Raw genomic sequence first — 21,093 nt, forward strand, 5'->3', positions numbered from 1 at the left:
TGGCAGACAGGGAACTGACAATCGCGAGTCAACCAGCGACGTCTGGCACTGCTTGGTCACCCTGCCCCAGCATCTTGGGCTGGTTCCCGCAACTGGGTATTTCAGATGACAGAACCGTTGAGGTCGGAAGGGACCTCTCGAGACCACCTCGTCCAGCCTCCCTGCCCAAGCTGGATCAGCCAGAGCAGGCTGCCCACGCAGGTTCCTAACACCTCCAAGGACGAGGACTCCACCACCCCTCTGAGCAACCTATGCCAGGTCAACTACCCCCACATACCTCATCCAAAATCAGCCAGCCTTTCCTTTTTACGTCAGAGGTTTGGAACAGTCTGATCCGGGATGATCTGCAGAAACAGAGCAGTCGGCACCAGGGTTCTCACCAACATCAAAGGAGTTGGACCCGATGATCCTTGCGGGTCCCCTCCAACTGGAGATATTCTACGATTCCACGCTTGTAAACCTACGCAGGCCCAGGAGGGGTGAGCAAGCAGCTGGGAAGACCAGAACATAAAAGGTGCACGCGCTTTGTAACAGCCTTTCAGGCCCGGCTTTACACAGCCCTGGCTATTACCCAGCCAAACAGGACACAGACCGACTGAAAGTGAAAGCTTTAGCCCACGCTAGGCAAGAGAAGCGTCTCACTGAACACACCGGAGTGTGCTCCAGAGCTCTGAGTGCAAACAGCAGGGACTCTGGGGCAGACACCGCGCACAGCGCGGGCTCTCTGTGCAACGCAGACACGCGGTACATCTAAAGCGCAGGGCTGGCGCGAGTGGACAGGGACATCGCGGGATGCGGCGGCACGCCGAAGCTTCGGCAGCAGTCCAGAGAGCGACTTTTAAATAAGGTTAGGTGAAAATGGCTTCAGACCTCTTACTGAAACCCTGTCCTTGCTCTTCCACCCTACGTGTCTGAAGAGTTCAACAATTCCTCGAGACAATCCTGGAGGTTAAGGGGGTCAGATACCTGCCTGCTTTGAAACCCAGCAGCTCGGCCGTTAGCGGGTCCTACCAGCCACCCGGGAGCAGCGAGCACCGGACGGGTGAGTTTTCTGTCCGCTCTTCCCTCTACCGAACAAATTTGTTCCATTTCAGACAGTAATTCCTTTACTGCTATTTGCTGTAGGAACCCTCATCCTCTCATTACTCATTAAGTAGGTGGCAATGAAAGAGTGACTATTGTACAGTTTATGATACACAACCAAAGCCATAAACAAGGCCCGTTATTCGTTATGCAAATCTAAGTAACCATCCCTGCTGCCCTTTCCCTCCGACTGCGCGCCTGGGAAAGCGGAATGCAAGATCAACACATCCGCTCAACAGGAGGCACTGGGGCAGGCCAGTGAAGAAAAGGAAAATCTATTTAAAAATGCAATAGCTGCTGCTGAAAAATAAAAGTTCGCAACAGAGAGCCAAGAACAGGGGGCCAGAATCAGCCCTTTCGCTGAATTAGCAGACGGGGAGCACAAACAGACCTCATCCTGGGCAAACGACTGCAAAGGGCAGGAGGGCTCATGGCCGGCAGCCGAAGCACCATCCCCGGGAGATGCTGGGGCAAGGCAGGCAAACACGACCACCACAGAGAGCCGCCGGGAACGGAGGGGTTCTGCTGCATTTGGCTCTGCGCGAACACGCACGGAACTACACTCAACTTCAGGGACTGCAGTGCAAGAGGGAGCCTGAAAAGCAGCGATGGTTCAGCAAAGAAACAAGGAACAACTGAAAGCTGGAAGGCATGCTTTCCAGAGGATCGTCATTCCAAACCTCCTGTTCAGCAATTACGTGGTGATTGATGGCAACCTACACATAAATTTGATTTATTTCTAATAAAACCAGACCGCAGTACACAAGCAAAGAAATAAAATCCAAAGAGCAGAAACTGCAGCGAGCAAAGCACAGGAACCGCTCCCACGGCTGCGGCACGCTCCTCAGCCTGGAAACTCCAGGGCTTTTTACAAAATACCTGATTTTTTTTTTTTTTTCCACTTTGCACAGGAAGTAATTAAAGGAAATCTTCTGATCTCTGTTGTACTTGTGGTTCGAGTTAAACGTCTGATGATTCACTTGGACTTCACGAGCGCTGAATTAGGAAACCACCGCGGTAACATCTGGGCGTGTGTTCGCAGCTCTTCTGCCCACAAACGTGCGGGAAAAGCCTCACAGCAGGAAAAGTTCTGGAAACATTTGTTTGCCGTAAACGTGATTTCTTACAACGACTGAAGACAAATGGACGACACCGAAGAGCCCACCAGACACAAACGCAAGAACGACCAGCCCAGTTCAAGAGGCCAAATCCACAAATGCAAGGTGGCGTGGGCAGGCAGCTACGGCCCGCACTCTCCAACAGCCAACTGCCGCACGCGAGCGGGTCCCTGCCAGACGCCGCCTCCGTGCAACGCACGTCGGTTGTTCTGCTGCTACGTTGGACCTTCTCTTCGTGAAGACACGGTGTGATAAAATCTCAGGAAGGCAGAATTTCCATAGTCACAAAGTAAGGCTGGAACACGGCAGTGGGCAGATGCTGCAGCGCACGCAGAACAGACCTCAAACAAAACCACCGTACTTTAAGAAGGGTTTTGTTCTTTTCCTTTTAGGCTTTCCTTTCCCTCCTCGCCAGGTCTGCAGCCGTGCTTGCGGCAGCCTTTGGCACCCACAGAATTCCCAGAGAGCAACTCCGCAGTCAGGCCGCCAGATTTCCCCCCTTGGGCAGCTGCTGCCGAATCCGGCCCCACGCAGAGCTCGGCTGGACCCCAGGATCAAGCCCAGGGCTTCTGCTGTCTCTGGGCAGGAGGGCTTGGGAGGCAATGTTTCAAAACGCTGGCTGTGCTCCAGCCGCAGGCTGAAAGCTGAGCTCCAGCGCTACTCACGCCTAGAAAACAGAGGGGCTTTCCGGCTACTTTCATAGGACAATACTCGATAACATGAAATACATTTTTTAGAGGCAGTATGATGTATTATATAATACATCACATCTTTTCTTAGTGGGTTTTGTGTTGGTTTTTTTTTAACCTTAGATGGAGCTTGGATTAAGAAACAAGAAACTACCTCCTCACTCCTTATAAAGGAGGGAAGGAGGCGAAGGGTGGAAAGCAGCAAGTGAGAGGAAACAGCCCCAAATTGCACCAGGGGAGGTTTAGGTTGGATAGTGGGAACAATTTCTTCTTGTTGAGCACTGGAACAGGCGGCCCAGGGAGGCAGTGGAGTCCCCGTCCCTGGAGGTGTTTGAAAGACGCGTGGATGTGGTGCTTAGGGTCATGGATTAGTGGTGGCCTTGGCAGTGCTGGGTTAATGGTTGGACTCGATGATATTAAAGGTCTTTTCCAACCTAAATGATCCTGTGATTCTTGAAATAGTTTTAAAGTCTTACTCTGCTTTACCTCAGGAAACCCTGATAATCAAAACACACTGCTACAGTGGGAAAATTTTAGAGAGAGTGGAATCGCTGGAGTTGTGTTTGTATTCTGAAGCTATTTCAGATCAGATCTCCTCACTTTCAGGCAGAAAGGGCATTCGGTCACACCCGCGGGAAGGACCTGGACCCACAGCGTCTCTGGTTTGTCCAGTCCGTGCTCTTGCGCAGAGACCAATTCTGCCTTTCGTGACAGAGGCACAACTGTTCAGCGATGCAGGAGCCACAACAGACCACGACTCACCCTTCCGCGAAAGCGGCGGCGGCAGCAAAGCACCCGGAGCAAAGGACTAGAAAGGCTTGGTTTTGTGGAAGGGAACAGCCAGAGCTGCACCGGCACTGGAAGCTCCTCGAATGGAGCAAGGAAGCCGAAGGCACGGCCTCGGAGTAACAGGGCTGTGTTATCTTCACGGAAAGGTCGTGCACAGGAAACACCAGAAACAGACTGCACTGGAAACCAGACGCTTCAAAGTGGAACAAATTGAGTGTCAATTCATCCAAAGGGAATGTGCTGCCTTTGAAATGGCACCTGGGGATGAGATGACGCGGCTTTTCACAAAAACCGGCTGCCTTGCCCTTGGCACGGGTGGGCTGGCTCACGGGACCGCGGCCTCGGGAGCAGCCCCGATCTGGCGCCCAGGTTTCACACGGCCGCACCCCAGGCACGACGACGGGCTCGGTGCACGGCTCTCCGGCACGTGTAGACACGGCCACAGGGCAACGACAAACTCCTGTCGCCTCTTCCCCCATCCCCACTCTGTGCAAGGGCTGTCTGGTCCCATCGGGAGCCAGGCCGGGCAGCAGGCCCGACGCGGTCCCCAGCTCTGGGCCACCTGTGAGATCCCCCAACAAAACACCAAAAACTCCAGCGAAAAGTGGGGAATTGCCACCCGTTATTTCTCCTGTTAAATAAAAAAGAAAGTCTGTCCAAAGTCAAAGCGCACTTAAAGAAGAGAGCTCTAACTTTCTGGTACTTACTCAGTTTCTTTTCCGAGCAGGGAACAAAACACCCCAGCTACGGGAAACCCGGATTACGGGACACGCGCACCAATTAATTGCGCAGATGAAACAAACTGAGGAACGGGAACGCGTTTGCGGCTGTCCCTGAACGGCAGAGAACCAGATGGAGAATTCCCCGTGCTCCTCAGGCCATTCAGATCACAGTTTTGTTTAAATATTTCTGAAGAATTATTGCACTGTAATTAAAATAATTAATTCAGGAAGGCACTGAGCATTTACCGGGCACAAACTTCTGTAAAATTCCAGCCCAGAATGGCTGTCAGCAGCTCCTCGCTGTAACGTGCTACCTTCTGACAGCGTATTTGTAAGAAAAAAACTAGGAATTGTTCAAAAATAGCTGCTAATACTTCTCCAATGAGAGCACCAAGGGCAAGCACATCCACGGGTATGCTGAGCCAACATTTTTTTCCTATAAGAAGGGAACATAACAGCGGGAGTATTCAATTGGATCTCAGCGCCCCATCCCGGTGCAAATCATGTGAGCTACTTGCAAGAAAATCTGCCTGTGTATGTTACAGAGTGCTTATTCCTTTGTTCTCTTTGTTCCTTCAAACGGCAGAAAACAGCCAATTCCTGTTCTCGTACTACTCAAGAGAGGTTTTTTATTTGTGGACTGGGGATGAGAAACGTGGCCTCTGTGTCCCTTTGTAACACTGAGCTAAGTTTTCGACGTGCCTTTACGGAGCTCTGACATCTGGTTTCTAACTGTGACTAATTTTCCTAATGACTCTTAGCAGCAGACAAGCCAAAAGCTAGCGTGATGCAAAGGAGGGCAGAGAAAAACAATTAAAAATGTATAATCCAACCACAATTCAGGTTAAAGATGTATAATCCAAAAATAGCAGCTTAAATACTTGCCAAAGGGAAACATGTCAGACGTGCGTGGACACGCTGACGTTCGGCTGCCTGAGTCAGGACCAAAGCTGGGCTCAGCCTCCTGCCGCTCAGCCTGGCCCCGCGCCACGTGCCCGGCGAGCCACTCAGACTTCATCTTTTCGCTCTGTCCCCTGCAAAATTGCAAGTTTAGGTTATTTTAGCTGCAGGAATCATGAGCAGACTGTTCTCATTTTACAGGCTTTGTACTAATTAAAAAAATAGCTGGAGGTGTATGCTCCTGTTAAGACGGTCAGGAACAAACGAACAGGCTAAGAAGTTAAAAACTAATCCCAAAGCTCAAAACAGATACTGGGGATTTTACAAAAAGATGAGACTGGGGAAAATAAAGCCCTGCGCACTATAATGATACCGAGAGAAAATATGCAGAACGTATCGTTCTGAGCAATTCTGAACTGAGGGCTTAGCTGGTTTTTATGTAACAGCCAATGTATCTGCACGCAGCGTCTCTAGAAACCATCACACAGCATTCTGCCGTCTCCAGGATGCGGTGGCAGAGCAGCGACTGTCCGGAGACGCCGACACAAACACGAGTTTGTTATCACGCCTATTTACTGCCAGTAATTTGCAATACGCCCATTACTGCTCAGGACAAAACGCCACAGCAAATTCTGCTGTTTTCCACGAAAAGGTCACGCGGGTATGATCAGTCCATTAATAATAATTCTCACTGTAAACAAGGCACCGAGTGCGGTACCACTTCAGAATGACTTTGCTCTCGCCCTGTTCCAAAATGACTAACAGGAAAGATGGAAGCGAAGGTTTCGGCAAGTTACCCTTTCCCGGCGGCGCGGTGAGCCATCCCGCGCCGCGTCCGCTCGCAGCTGCTCCCACGGGCTGTTTACAGCAGCCAGGAACAAATAAATCCCGGCAGCGCGGCCACGCCGCCGCTCCTCGCCGGCATCCCGCTCCCCGGTCCGTCACAGCTCCCCGCAACCCACCACCAGACAACGGGCTTGCGATTTCGATAGCGCCCGGAGTTCACTCCCGCGTCCCAATAGCACGCAAAGACCCGGACATCGTTTTCATGCCAAAAGCCACGAATCCAGCAAACCTTTGTGGCGGTGGCGAACGCCTCTCCGGTCCTCCACTGAGCCGGCATCCCGAGGATGCGCGGCATCCCGATGCGCGGCACGGCGCCGTCTCTAAGGAAACGGAGCCGCCACGTGACCCAGCACCGCCTGGGCCCCCGGTGGGTCACCCGAAAAAGGGGTTTAGGTTGGGTGAGGCGGTCAAGGCTGAATTGTCCAGCCACAGAAGGGTTGAGCATTACTTTTTTTTTATTTTTTTTACCAAGCTAACCCATTTTGATCTGTTTGAAGGTGAAGGGACAGACGTCCCGGCAGCCAGAAGCAGATCTAACTGGCACACGCACACTAAAATGCAAACTCCTGTACGTTCTGAGCTCAAAGAAAAATTAATATATGATTCAAAAATTGTAAGTAGAACAGGGATTATTCCCCCATGTAATCTGAGCTCCTGCATACAGAAAACAACAACAAAATTAGATTTCACCCACTCACTCCAGCACTGAGACAAGTTACTCAGGTTTGTCTAAAGCCTAATTTCAGCCAGTTTGGATCTAAGGCATCAAAGAGAAAACGCCACAACTTCCCTTAGTTTATTCCATTACTATCCTGGCCATAAAAAGTAGATTAACTGAAATTTGTTTGGTTTCAGCATCGATAGTTTAAGGACTAAAAAAAGTCCCGGCTCCTTTTCCAAGTACAACAGGAATTACAACTCATGCCCCACATTCTGTCCCAGAATACCAGCATTATCTCCAGAACCATGACTGTGAATACAAGTATTACAACGTGTTAAATTATTATTAAATAAATATTGACGCTATCCCGTAACTTGCTGACGTAACATTGCGCCTTGATAACACCGCACTGCCGAGGAACGGGAGAGCTGCTACCTAACACTGCAGGAAGATGATTACAGGATTGAGGTACCATATGAATAAGAAATAATTCAAAATTTAAAATACACAGTTATAACCCCATCGCTTGGAGGTTCCTATTCAGTTTGCTGGATCATATCATCATAATCTTCTACCAGCCTGAAATCAAGAGGAGATTTCTCTCAGCCGGCACAATCACGCATGTACTCACAGCCTACCACAGAAAGAAACAAAAAAAAATTCAAAATAAAGAAAAAATTTCATTCTGTCATGAAGGATAAGGACAGCTGCCGTCAAAACAGGCATCCCATCCAAGCCTTTCTACTCTGACCTCTCCAAACAGAACAGTGGCCAAAACGCTTCCGGAAAATAAGAAAGCCCAGAGTAAATCCCAACGGCCTCCGCTCCAGACTAAATCCCAACGGCCTCCGCTCCAGGGTAAATCCCAACGGCCTCCTCTCCAGACTAAATCCCAACGGCCTCCGCTCCAGACTAAATCCCAACGGCCTCCGCTCCAGAGTAAATCCCAACGGCCTCCGCTCCAGAGTAAATCCCAACGGCCTCCTCTCCAGACTAAATCCCAACGGCCTCCGCTCCAGGGTAAATCCCAACGGCCTCCTCTCCAGACTAAATCCCAACGGCCTCCGCTCCAGACTAAATCCCAACGGCCTCCGCTCCAGGGTAAATCCCAACGGCCTCCGCTCCAGGGTAAATCCCAACGGCCTCCTCTCCAGAGTAAATCCCAACGGCCTCCTCTCCAGAGTAAATCCCAACGGCCTCCGCTCCAGGGTAAATCCCAACGGCCTCCTCTCCAGGGTAAATCCCAACGGCCTCCGCTCCAGAGTAAATCCCAACGGTCTCTCCTCAGGGCCCCTCGGCTGCGAGGGCTGCCGGGCCCGGGTCCAAGGCTGCCACCGAAGCCGGGGAAGAGCGGCTCCCTGCTCATCCAGGCGGAGACCTGGCCCAGGTGAAGCGGCAGAACGATTTCCCAGCCAGACGCTGGGAAACTGCCCTGTCCGCCAAGAACGGCTGGCTCCTAGGAAAAGCAGGGAAATCCGGCAGGAATCCCCCGCGTGGGAGGCAGCTCCTCAGCCGTGCGGAGTCCAACGGACCTCAGCCTAAGCCTGTTCAGAAAACGTGCACGGGGTGTCAGCCCAACCAAACCGCCGGTGGGCAGACACCTCAAAAGGCTGTAACCCTGAGGAAGCAATGATCGAGATGACCACACAAAATGCAGAAACGCGCTTCCTTCCCCAGGAAATGAAGGAAAATGCAACGCAGCAGGTGCTGTACTCAAATGCAAAACTACCGGAGCACCGAACCAAGGAAAAGATGCATTTCAAACTCCTTCAGCTTCGTGGCTCTTTTATAAAAAAAGATGTCATCTGTCTCTGTTAAACATCTTTACACTTAACAAAAATGTATATTTCTGTAATTTTGGCAAAAAATGCCTATAATGTGACAGAAGCAGACACTGCTCCTCAGCACTGACAGAGTGAGCAGGAATGTTAAAAATGAGCCGTCATATTCCAGCGAAATAAATCCCTACCAAATGCTTACGCAGAGCTTATGAAAATGGAGCGATTTTCAAAAAATGCAAGAAGATAAGAACCACGGGATACTGAGACTTTACAACAGCATAGAAGCACGTAATCAATGGTGCTAATTAAAATACGCTTTCCAGTGCCTCACATCACCTTCCTCAACCTGCTTCGGACGCTGGTGGCGTCGGTGCGAGCACGGAAGGTCAACGGCTCGATGTCCATGTGGAGACCGGTCACGAGTGGCGTCCCTCAGGGGTCCGTGCTGGGCCCGGCCCTGTTCAACATCTTTGTCAGTGACGTGGACAGTGGGATAGAGTGCACCCTCAGCAAGTTCACCAACGACACCGAGCTGTGTGGTGCCGTCAACACGCTGGAAGGGAGGGATGCCATCCAGAGGGACCTGGCCAGGCTGGAGAGGTGGGCCCGTGCCAACGTCATGAAGTCCAACCAGGCCAAGGGCAAGGTCCTGCACCTGGGTCGGGGCAATCCCAGGCACAGATCCAGGCTGGGGGGAGAAGGGATGGGGAGCAGTTGTGAGGAGAAGGACTTGGGGGTGCTGGTGGACGAGAAGCTCAACATGAGCAGGCAATGCGCCCTCACGGCCCAGAAGGCCAACCGCATCCTGGGCTGCATCAAGAGAAGCGTGGCCAGCAGGTCGAGGGAGGGGATTCTCCCCCTCTACTCTGCCCTGGTGAGACCCCACCTGGAGTACCGTGTCCAGTTCTGGAGCCCCCAACACAAGAAGGACATGGACCAGTTGGAGAGGGTCCAGAGGAGGGCCACAAAGATGATAAAAGGGCTGCAGCAGCTCTCTTATGAGGCCAGGCTGAGAGAGCTGGGGCTGTTCAGCCTGGAGAAGAGGAGGCTCCGGGGAGACCTGATAGCGGTCTTCCAATACCTCAAGGGGGCCTACAAGAAAGATGGGGACAGGCTGTTCAGTAGGGCCTGTTGCGATAGGACGAGAGGTAATGGTTTTAAAATAGAGGGGGGTAGATTTAGATTAGAAAAATTAGGAAAAAAATTTTTACGATGCGAGTTATAGAACACTGGAACAGGTTGCCCAGAGAGGCGGTGGATGCCCCATCCCTGGAAACATTCCAGGCCAGGTTGGCCGGGGCTCTGAGCAACCTGATCTGGTTGGAGATGTCCCTGCTCCTGGCAGGGGGGTTGGACTGGATGGCCTTTGAAGGTCCCTTCCAACCCTAACCATTCTATGATTCTAGTCCAACCCCCTGCAAGGAGCAGGGACATCCCCGACTACTTTGTTACCACTACCAGAAAAAAGTCATGAGCAAGAATTCTTCCACCATCTGACAGAGTGAAACTGATTCGGCACTTACCGTCCCAACAGCTTTAAGGCCTTTGTGGCTACTTAGGGTTTCCAGCCCCTCTCAGACAAACCCACCGGCCTTGGCTGGCCACGAGGAAAGCACATTCACACGAGCACAATATGGCCCTGAACTTGTTTTTTGTCAGCCCTGCAGCAGGAGCACGAGCACTCTGTGAACCCCTGCAAACGCCTCCTCAGCCCGGTTTCAGTCCTCTTACAGAGCACCTCCAGCCTCTAACCCAGGAAAGCTGAGCTGAAGGAATCCACAGCCCCTTACGTCTCCGTGCCTTCACGTACTCGCCACCCGCAGAGAGGCATAGCAGAGGCTCCCCTTCCGTGAGGCAGCGCAGTGGGACGGACGTTTCCCCTTCAGCATCACCAAGCCTGGCAGAGCTCACGAGCACAAACCCCCCTTCACCCGCGGCACGCTGAACCCCCCGACCGTCACGGGGAACAGCTGCGGAGGTGGCACACGCCACATTCCCCTGCCTCTCCCGGGAAAACGCCGATTTCTTGCAGGGAGGAGAGGGGAGCAGCGTCCCTGCCGTGGCTGAGCGTGATGCAGCTCACCTGCCACCGCAGCAGCGGACGCGCCACCGAGGACCCTTTAGCACGGGAACATCTATGTGCTGCAGCGCTCCGGCAGCGGCAGCTGTCGCTGGCATAGTCATGTCGGTTAAAAATTACCGTTCTTCACGTCCCGTGCAACAGCGCTGTGTCACGGAAAGGTTTTGTCTCCGACAGCATTTGACAACCAAGGCTTTGACGGGAGGGGTTTGCATTTGGTGGGTCCAGAGCCAGGGGAAGATGATCGAGTTACCACCCGAAATAACACCGCCGTGAAGGAAAACTTCAAATGATTTCTCCCAAGAAAAATGATCCATGTCAAATACAGTCTCTCCTTTATTAAATACAAACTAAGAAAATGCCTGTTCATTTTTTCCCATCACATAGACTGCAATTCCTTAAAAAAGGGGGAGCCTTTGGAGCCTGTGGGTGCCAGCAATTGTACTCAGAACCCGACATCCAAACCTGAGATGCTTCACGCAGAATTACTGTAGAGCAGCCAGGAAACTCTCACCGACAGAGCCGAGGGCGTGGAGGAGGGTGAAGGCAGAGAGAAGGGAAGGCAGGCAGAACGCGGGTAAAGAGAAGCAGAGGTGGTTCAGAAACACTTACTGTTGGAAATGTAAAAAGCAAACCCACAATTGCCTTACGGAGCGCACGCGCGGTGCTCCGGCAGTGATTCTGCCAATTCCCGACTCAGACTGCATTCGAATGTCTGTGCGCGTGTCCCACGTCTCAGAGCTATACGGGAACACCGCAGTAACCGAGCTTCTGTCAAACACGGACCATAAGCCGACTGGAACTCTGATTTGATATAAAAATACTCTCTTCTTGCTTTTAAAGTTTCAGTGGTGGAAATTCCACCACCACTTTTGACTTTGGTAATCTGTTTCAACAGCTATTTACTTACATTCTCTATTAAAAACATACCTCTGATTTTGAACTTGTCTACCTTCAACCTCTGGTCCGTGTCTTTTGCTAAGCCTGCCTGCTACAGCACCCTGGGATTACGTTTAATTTCTCTAGGACAGATATTTTCAGAAATATCAAGTCATTGCTTAACCTCTGTGTGTCACACTTAGCATAGGACTCAACGCACCTTCCCAGATCTATCTCTGGTCCTTTAACCAACGCCGTCGGCCTTCTCCACCCCTTTGGTCTCCCAGCGTCTGCCTTGGCTGCGGGTGCTGTGACTACGGAGTTCTCTGACGAGGATCCTGCCACCACCAAGTGCAAGGGGTGGACTCTCCTGTGTGCCCCTCAGATCCCGGCAGCACCCTCGGTTACAAAATCACCCGGAAAATGCAAGTTCAGCCAGCTGCATACCGTGACCTCCAAAACTGTTTGGAGTCCCTCTGCCCAGCACGCTGTCCTTTCCATCTTCTGCGTTCCTCCAGCACTTCTCTCCTCTCCTGCCTAGCCTATCAGCAGTGATTTTATTCATTTGTTTTCCTCCCGGCCACGAAAACGAATGTGAACAGCACAGAGCCCGGCTTGATCCCTGCAGGACTCCGCCCCACCCAGCTCCTTCTGTGGGCCGTTACAGTGAGGATGATACGGAGCTAAACAACTTTTTTTCCAATCTGTTCTATATGTGCTAAATTAATTGTTTTCTAAACTATCCAAGGCTCATAATAAATGCATTATGCCAACAATATCACTTTATTAATCAAAATTAATCCCACTAAAAGAGATACAAACTGAGTCTGACTACAGGAAATTGTCAAAAGCCTCTGCTTGATTGGCATGAGTTACCTTTTCATGTACTGATCAACAAACCAGCCTATCTGCTGCTCAGTTATTGCACTCACCACCAAAGTCATGTTGGTAAACACAACGTGTCAGAGATCGCCCCGACTTCCTTCCCTGCCTCCCTGCAAAAAGAACCGAGATCACACGAACCTTCTCCGGCGCCCTGGGAACCCGCCAGTGCCCCAAGGCACGCAACAACCAGCGGCACGTCTCCAAAATAAGGAATCCTTTCCAAACGCAGTCGGGGCTGAAAACGTAGAGGGTGCAACCCACCAGCGTCCTTTGGGATCACCTCTGGAAGGTGAGCACCTCGCCATCCGCACATCGCACAACCACAACCTGAGAACCGTTCTCAAACCACTTGTAAACCAGTAGTCTACATTCTTTGCTACCGATTTTGGTCTCTTCTCCTTCCCTTGACAAGCACAGCTGGTTTTTCCTTCCTTCCAAGCCTTGTTTTCCCTGGAACACTTGGCCAACTATCTTAACCCACTCCTAGTTATCAGTGTTTTTACATTCACATTATTTACTCAGCTGAAGTTGATTCTAGCCTTGTGAGACAGTCTCCTCCAAAGCACGTGTTAGACGCTGATGTGCACCTCGTTTACACGAAAAGTGTAATCACGTGGTGATCCCTGACGCACTGTGGCCCTGAGCAATTCCTCTTTACAAGTAAGTTCTGCCAAGGAATCTCCGCTGGCTGTGTCACTTGTCACACTTAAAAACTGCGGGGCTTCTTTTGTGTGCCTTTTCCGTTAAATTGGTTTTTATTTCAATGGTATCTCTTCATGTTGTGGTTTTGTTTAGTGAGGGAGGGCCTAAGGTGGTAGAGAGAATGTTAAAAACCACAACACTTACACAGAAAACCTCACAGTTTTTATATCACTTACATAAAGTGATATAAAACCATATCCTATGTTCATTTTGTTTTCATGTGAATTAGTGTCTGATATAAATCACCTACTTACATCACTTTCACACTGGACCGTTACCCGTTGTTCCCGCAGTTGTCCTTGCAGCTTTAGGCAGTGCTTCCCAATACTTTGGCTTCTTAGGGCACTTTATTTTTTTTTTTTTTAATTAAAGCTGGCAGCACAAAGCAGACGTGTCCGAGCTGTGTTGCCGCTGCCAAGGGCGGCGGTCCCCATCACCCGCATGTCCCCCGGGCCACGCGCCGCTGCCAGGCTGCCCTGCGCACCCTCCTGCCCACGGGCTCACAGCCAGCACCTCCCAGCTGGCTCCCACTGCCACTGCGGCGCGCGGCTGCCTCCGGGCTCCGGAAAAAGGCGATGTCGCGTCCGAGAGTCGAGGTACAGCCCCTTACTGACTGGAAGCAAAAACCAAGCCTGGGGCACGGCTCTACCCGCACCTCCCGTGGGTCACGTATTAAAAACACAAACCACGAAAGCAAGCCACTCGCTTTTGCCTTTGCCATTCCTTGTCTGGCTGAGCACGGAAACTTGTTTGATCCGTTAACAAACTAACGAGTCCGCGCAAAAGAAAGAAGCAGTTCATCAGACTTGGTAACCTGTGTCAGAAGTACACCTCTGCTGCAGCTTTGGGATCGGTTTCCACAGCCTTCCTCCACACAGGCGTCACAACGGCACCGCTGCGACTGCGTTCATGCACTGTGCTTACACAATTACACACCCCTTTACATTTTGATAGAAGTATTACATTGTAAACTACTCATTTTCTCTTGTGAATGGTAGTGCATTTCAACACGGAAGCAGCACAGAGAAAAATCTAAAAAGACAAACATGAACGGATTCATGATCTGATCAGATTTTTAACACAAAACTGCCCTCTGTGAGGCCGAGCAGCACCCGTGGTAAACCCAGATGTAAAGCTAAGCGGCAAGCTCCACAGCACATCCTGGCCAAGGTGTGGAGCCAGTTCTGTGGACAACGCACAGCCTTGTCCTTCTGGGTCTGACAAGCCCTTCATTTGGAGCGCAGACTGCAGCTCTGAACTGAGCAGCAGCATAGCAGTCTTTTCTTTTTTAAATTTGAGTGCAATTTCACAGAGAAAATCAGAACAATTACATTGCATTAATCAGATCAACTCCCCTCACTGCACAGGACTAAAGCAAGCATTATACGAGTTTGCAAATACTCAGTGATGCAAGAACTGGAACAAACAACCACACAGCTAAGCAGAAATCGGTAAAGCTCGAAACTACGCCGTTAGGGAGTCTAGCGTTGCAACTACTCTTCCACGCCAAGTGGTGGATCTTCTATGCTTTTCACAAGAGAACGCCACGCGAGTGTTTTGCCGCACTACGAAAAGCTTTGCAATTCTCACCTTTCCAATATTTGACAAGCTAGCCTCCAGCTTTTTCTTAATGACTGCCACAACTGTTAAAAGGAGCGTACAGAAGAGCCAGTCAATCCAAACCATACGGCACTGGGAAAGGGCAAGCAGCACATCCTAACGATCAACGGTCAGCGGTCGCACATTCAGATTTGAACACCTTGGTTCTCCATTCAGAAAAGGAAACAGTTCAGGGGGCAAATCTGGCATTTATGACGTCGAAAGAAAACCAGAAGAGCATCAACTTCACTTACTCTCAGAACTGCTAATTACTCCATAGTCGTGAAAACGGGAGTCCTCCATCTGACAGAAATGACAGCCCTTTGCTCTGCTCCCCTCTCCTCACTCCTCTCTATAGCACGTGCTTAAATTCAGATATGTGAAAGGACTGAGGCTTTTCCTCAAGACTGCAGGGCATTAAACCAGATCTATTTGGCTGCTTCGTTTATTATACATAGAATTTCTTTGGGTGTGTCTTTTGGGTTTTTTTTTTTGTCTCAGGTTTTGCTTTTGATGTGAAAACTGGCAAATTGGAGAAGCAGACTGATTTCAAGCCTGTTCAAACCAACACCAGTACAATTAAAATCATTCCATCAGTTCAACAATAAGGACAGAAACAATAATGCCATTGAGCAGAAAAACACAGCAAGCCTCTCAGGGAGACAAATAAGAGTGTAAAGCCAACGCTCCCAGGCAGCAGCAACAACCTAGACCCTGCCACTGCTGGTACCAGGCAACATTAACTTGCCAGTAAATATGTTTAACGTCGTTTTGTTTAGATAATTTTAACGTACAGTAAGTGAGAGCAGTCTGATCCCAAAGGGTGATGTGCAAACGTACGACTGATCAGTACTCTGGAACGCTAACAGATCAGGTAGTGTACACAGTCAGTCTTAGTCTAACTGCACGTGAGCATATTCCGTATCCCTTTCCTTGTTAACAGGATATTCTTAACAAAACAACGTTTCAAATAATTTTGCTGAGAAACACTTATAAGAGTCACAGCATTGCAACTGTACAATTCCGATCCAAGGGCTCCCTTCTGCTCGCCTCTTCCAGAGGCGCACGCAGCCACAACTCCCTCGCTTTGTATCGCCGATGAAGTGAAAACCAGACTAAAATCGCTACTCACACTATATGGGCAAGGTCAAGCGGCTTCTCCGGCTGCTCGGGAAACACAGGCCGAGGCGGCTCTCTGCTCGGTACGCAGCCCAGGGACTTACTAATCGCGTGGCTCAGCTTCTTCGCAGGTGATTTCTGGTTTGGAAAAGACAAAAACAAGTTGACTATCAGGAAGGCCAGGGTAGTACGCGCAATCAGGTAACAGAGCAGTGTACAACGGCGTAGTACTGGAATAATCAGAAATATCCCCTCACATCATACACACCTGAGAGATTAGTGCGGGCACTAGGCAGGTGAACAAGCTTGGTGGGGTTTTTCGGTGCAATAATATCAAAAAATGACAGCAGTTAACAAAAGCGTGTAAGATGAGGAACAAACCAACTGTCTGGTGTTTCTATGAGGGGTTAGATCGAGGGGCAATCACATCCAACTAAGGGATTTCTTATACTTTCACATTTTCTGTTCATTATGGGCAAAGCCAAGGTGAAACACAGTGTTAGGACAGATCTGAACAACCGGTGTCTCTGCTTCCTTCCACACCTCCCCTGGGCCGTGCTAGCTGATCTCACCAGAGCAGCACCCCGGGACCACCCGCGGGAGACGCGAGGCCGGTGGCCAGGGCTGCCCAGCACTAGGGACGAGAGCTGGCCCAAGCCACGCGCTCCCGAAGTGGCGTCAGTCCAGCGCTCACTTACAAAATGAAGCCTGCAAACGTTACTGCGTCCACCGAGCTCAGGGCAGCGACGCGGGAGGCCGGACAACGCTTCCACGCGAGCTCAGGAGTAACCCGGCAGCTCTGATTTCTGATCCAACGTGCTAACAGTCCGCGTGTGTAACTCAGTGGCTAATCACTTCTGTGCAATTTTTGTAGTACAAGACATTCCAAAGCACAATTAGGAGCAATTCTCACGGCACATTCAAATTAAAATTCAGATTAACACTGATTTAAATAGGAAGGCAAGACTACCCTGGGCAGGAGTTACACAGATAGTTACACTTAACATGAATTAGTAACCAGCAATTACTAACAATTACTAATATTTACTAACAATGAAATAAGCAATTAGTAACCAGTAAAGCAGTGAGAATCTTCAACCCTGGGCCTCTCGGCTTTAGCAACAGCAAACAGGCAACGAAGGCTTTTTGTGCGCACGAGGAGGCTGTTCCCTCTGTGGGTTGACATGGTTTGTAGCGGATTGGGATGTGCAATATTGATATCAATCGGAAAACAATGAAAAAAGAGAAAAATTCCTGTCAAATTGGAAAAGAAAGACGAGCTGGATGCCTGTGAGAACATATTAGGCCAGCTGGTTCTTCACTGAGGATTTATTATCCTCCTTCAATCACCTTACAGCCCAAACTCAATGCTAGCTGAGACTCTAAAAAATATGAGTGGAGGCTACTTCGGAATTCTTAACGAATATAGTCTTAGGGAATAAAAAGGAATCACTCATGCAGATATTCTTCCCTGGAGTACCCATCAGAGAAGACTGAAGTGGTAGCTACAGTCCAATTCCAGTCACGTGCCTCCAGCAGCAGCTAACAATGCTTCACAACGCGCTCTGGCCTGGTTACCATATTAAGACCACACTGTTTCACAAATTAAACCAACTATTTGATATGCTGCAGCCTAATTCTTTCAGATTCAGGAATTCCTGTCCATCAGCCCACAGATGCAACGTGCGAAGCCACAGAGAGGATGAAGGCCATGGACAGCAAGCCGCCTAACAGCCTTCAGATACCAGGTGTGACAGGCAATTGATCCTCTCAACATGTTATCTTCGGCTTTTGTGGGCAGAAAGTCTTGGCCCTGACAAAGCACCACTGCAAAAATCTTGGGATGCGTACAAGATTCTTATCTCCTCTTGCCAAGAAGGGGTTCAAGCAAGGACGTCAAGACAATTGACTGCTTCAGGTGAGTCTCCCATGGGAGCTCTGTAAAACAGCATGTTCAGGAGCACTTCAGCTTACTAGTTCACTAAATATTCACTAAATAGTAAGTTCTAAAAAGAGTTACTGATGGTAAGTTGATCTTTTTTTTTTTTTATTTATTTTTTAAATGTGTTGAGAAAGCCTGGTAGATTGCAATCAGGGGATGATCTTCGCAAACGCTGCTGAAGTGCAAGGCACTCTCACTATGAAAGGTTCTACAGATGATCATCAGCCTCTAATTATTTTGAAATCCCATTAAAAACGCAATCCAATCCCTATATTACTTCTTACTAAGTCCACAGAAAGATTTAACTTATGCATACAAATGTGATGATACCAAAAGTAAAATTCTCGTTTTCCTAAATTAATTCTTCTACATGGTGAAAACGTCCACACTCATTTCTCGCTCCTTTTGTTCCCCACTTCTCCTTTTGGAGTATTTCCTACTTTGCTCTTCACCCTGTTCATCTTTTGGTTCCCGCACAGACCGTCTGTTCTCAGTGTGCCTGCTCTGCGACCTGCTCTTTGCAGGATTTTTAGGCTGTTTTAAAGGCTTTTTCCACTGTGGTAACAAAGGCTGTATGCTATCGTGCTACCCCACCATTTATTTTATCAGACAAACGCGGTGCTGTCTAGAACGCTGTACAATCGAGCCACTACACAGCTTCACTTTCTGAAAATGATGGGGAGAGAGAATTTCCATTGATCCCAGCTTTCTGACGCTGCCTCAGCGCAGCTGACGGTGCAAGGCGCCCAGCATGCCGAACGAGCACGCCGCTCCTCGGGCCAGCGTACCTCGCAGGGGTACCTCGCTGCCCTCGGAAACAGCTATTTTCCCTTTCAATTAGCTGGGTTCTACTTCAGACATCTCTCATAAAACCCCCTCTCTCTCACCACTGCTGCTAATCTTGACACCGTTGGATATCGTCCATAAGCACTTCAGCACGCTGCAAAGCAGAAACCCTTCAAAAAAGCAGAAAACACAAACAGAAAGCCCCAGCCTAACGTAATCCGCTTATCCACTGCCAACCCAGAAACACCACAAACCCCCTTCCCGTCACGGACGCCACCACGGTGAACCTCGCCAGGTAACACCACGCACTGCCCATCACCAGCACCGCTGTGTTTGTACCATCCTCTTCCTCCCCAGATGTTCACCTTGTTCCTTCCTGACTTCCATCCGTATTTGTAAACGGCTGGGGCAAACTGAAGTATCCTGTCACAGCAGGACCTCCATCAGTTTGGAACTTGGAGGTACTACTGCAAAATCCCCCGGCTTAATAAATTTTAACTCTAAACGAGTAGTTAAAGCTAATAAAGAATTTCAGACTTTGAAAAAGGTTTCACACATCCTAGAGTCCAATTTATGGTCTTATTTCTCTTCAGCTTTAGATGGGAGAGCAGTCCGGTGTGCCTTTCTTTTCAGAGGCTTTCAACCACGGCACATTTCCCTCTGCCGCAGAAGCGTAACTGCAGAAACCAGCCGACACCGCGCTGCTCAGCCTCCCCCACACGCTCTCTGGGAACGGCTAGCAGGCCACCCATTTTATCCGTTTTGGTTTACATCCTAAATGCCACGGTACGTGACTCAGCGGGATCTGCACCGCTGGGGCCATTACGTCGGTCTGACATAAGCGTGGCTGATGATCCAAGAGGGCAGGCACACAAATGGAATACGCGCTATTACCCGGACACAGCGTTTCAGCAGCCTTCCTGGACCCAGGCGTTCACCGTTTCGGTTTTCCTCCAAACTGCCAAGTCACACAACAACCTTCTTTCCGCTTTTACCCATCAGCTGGTTGCCAAGGCATTCACGAAGGGTTTCTCCTCCGCGTTACTGCAAAGGGGTCACGGCACACAGCAGCCAGCTCGGCTCTAGCCATATGCCAGTAGCACTCGGCAGCTTTGAGCGCGTTAGCGAGGAACAACTGCAGCCCTCCTTGCAGGACTCCTGCTTTCCAGCACACCAGATCTTTTCACATTTTACAGTCTTTGAGATCCTTCTTCAGCAAACTCTCCCAGCCTTTCACATATCTAGACCTCCCAGTGGAGGATACTTACCTGCTTCCCAAGTCTACCAATAAGTATTTAAAAGAAACAGTTTCTGCTTCTTTATCATAAGAACAATAAAAATTGTGAGAAATGTTTGCCACCAGTTACCATGCTGAATGAATCAATGAATCTTCTAAACAGTTACAACTCAGTATGCAGTCACTTGACATCCCAGTGGATCCCTTTCCTTCTGGGCTGGTTAGTGGAGATGCACATTTTTGGGTTTCCTGGCTTCTGAAACACCTAGGAAGCTCAGAGGCAGAGGCAGGCTACTGAATTACGTACGGATCCAGTTATCCCAGAACTGCTTCTGTAACATCACTTCCACCACCACCTTCCAGATGATACATTTGAATAAATTTTTCAACTGAACAAGAAATCGAGGCCAGAACAGATGAGGCGAGTATGACAAGTCACCCTTCCCAGGCCCAGCGCTGGCTGGTACTGGTACGCAGGCTTTCTGCAGCCGCCGCAGCGGTAATCTGCAAAACCGCATTCCTCGCCCCTCAGCAGTGCCGCGGAAGCTCCTGAGCAGCAGCAGTCACACACAGCTGTCATGATCCGAACCGGCGTCTGCCTACCAGCAAGCACATTTGGCTTCTCCAGGTTCGAAAGAAAGCTCAAAAAAAGCAAAATAAATACTTGTGAGGGGCTAGGATGTTTGTTCTCTTTTGTAACACAAAAAGCTGAAGGAGACCCTGCTCCGCGCTGTACGCTCCTCCGCTGATTTCTCACTGCACCTGCACAGCCACCAGGAAAGGCTGAAACACCTCTCCTGCTAACCTTCGCCTCGCGCCCCGCGGCACTCCTCCTCCTCAGAACCACCTGCAGACCAAACGGCCGGGCTCTGCTATCTCAGTAAATGAACCAGATACATCAGTCAAGGACTGTCCTGGATCCTACATTTTATTTAATAAACTTAGTTATAAATGAAGCGTGAACAAAATGCAACTTAGGTAGCGATACGTGTGTAAGCGTGCAGCTAGCCTGCAAACAAGTCATTTTAGGTGCCAGAACAACCGTTCAACTGCTTTTTCCGGGTCTCTGGAACGCAGCTGCACTGCGCAGGGTCTGGCCCTGCTCGACCAGCAAGACACCGATGCTGCCCCGCAGCCGCTCTCCGATAGCACGGCTTCCGCCCGCTGTCCTGGGAGACCAGGAAAAGACCACAAAGGGACCCCTCACCAAAACCATGGCATGTGCTGAGTGTGCACGTTCTTTACCAAGCCTAGACACAACTGAGCTGCATCCGA

The 21,093-nt window shown here is 50.0% G+C and overlaps 1 protein-coding gene across 9 annotated transcripts in view; it reads right to left on the reverse strand.

Annotated features, from left to right (window-relative positions):
- The window catches only part of DTNB (dystrobrevin beta), a 175,739-nt gene that overhangs the window by 100,206 nt on the left and 54,440 nt on the right, over positions 1–21,093 (reverse strand). For 8 of the 9 annotated variants that reach the window (XM_086743545.1, XM_086743543.1, XM_086743542.1 and 5 more), the window contains one exon: positions 15,867–15,991. The exons of the other annotated variant lie outside the window; for it this stretch is intronic. In XM_086743545.1, the coding sequence (XP_086599671.1) occupies positions 15,867–15,991 (125 nt within the window). The remainder of the gene's footprint in view (positions 1–15,866; positions 15,992–21,093) is intronic. 9 annotated transcript variants of the gene reach the window in all.

Source organism: Chlamydotis macqueenii, chromosome 3 (assembly GCF_036417535.1).
Source record: "Chlamydotis macqueenii isolate bChlMac1 chromosome 3, bChlMac1.mat, whole genome shotgun sequence".
NCBI classification, from domain to species: domain Eukaryota; kingdom Metazoa; phylum Chordata; class Aves; order Otidiformes; family Otididae; genus Chlamydotis; species Chlamydotis macqueenii.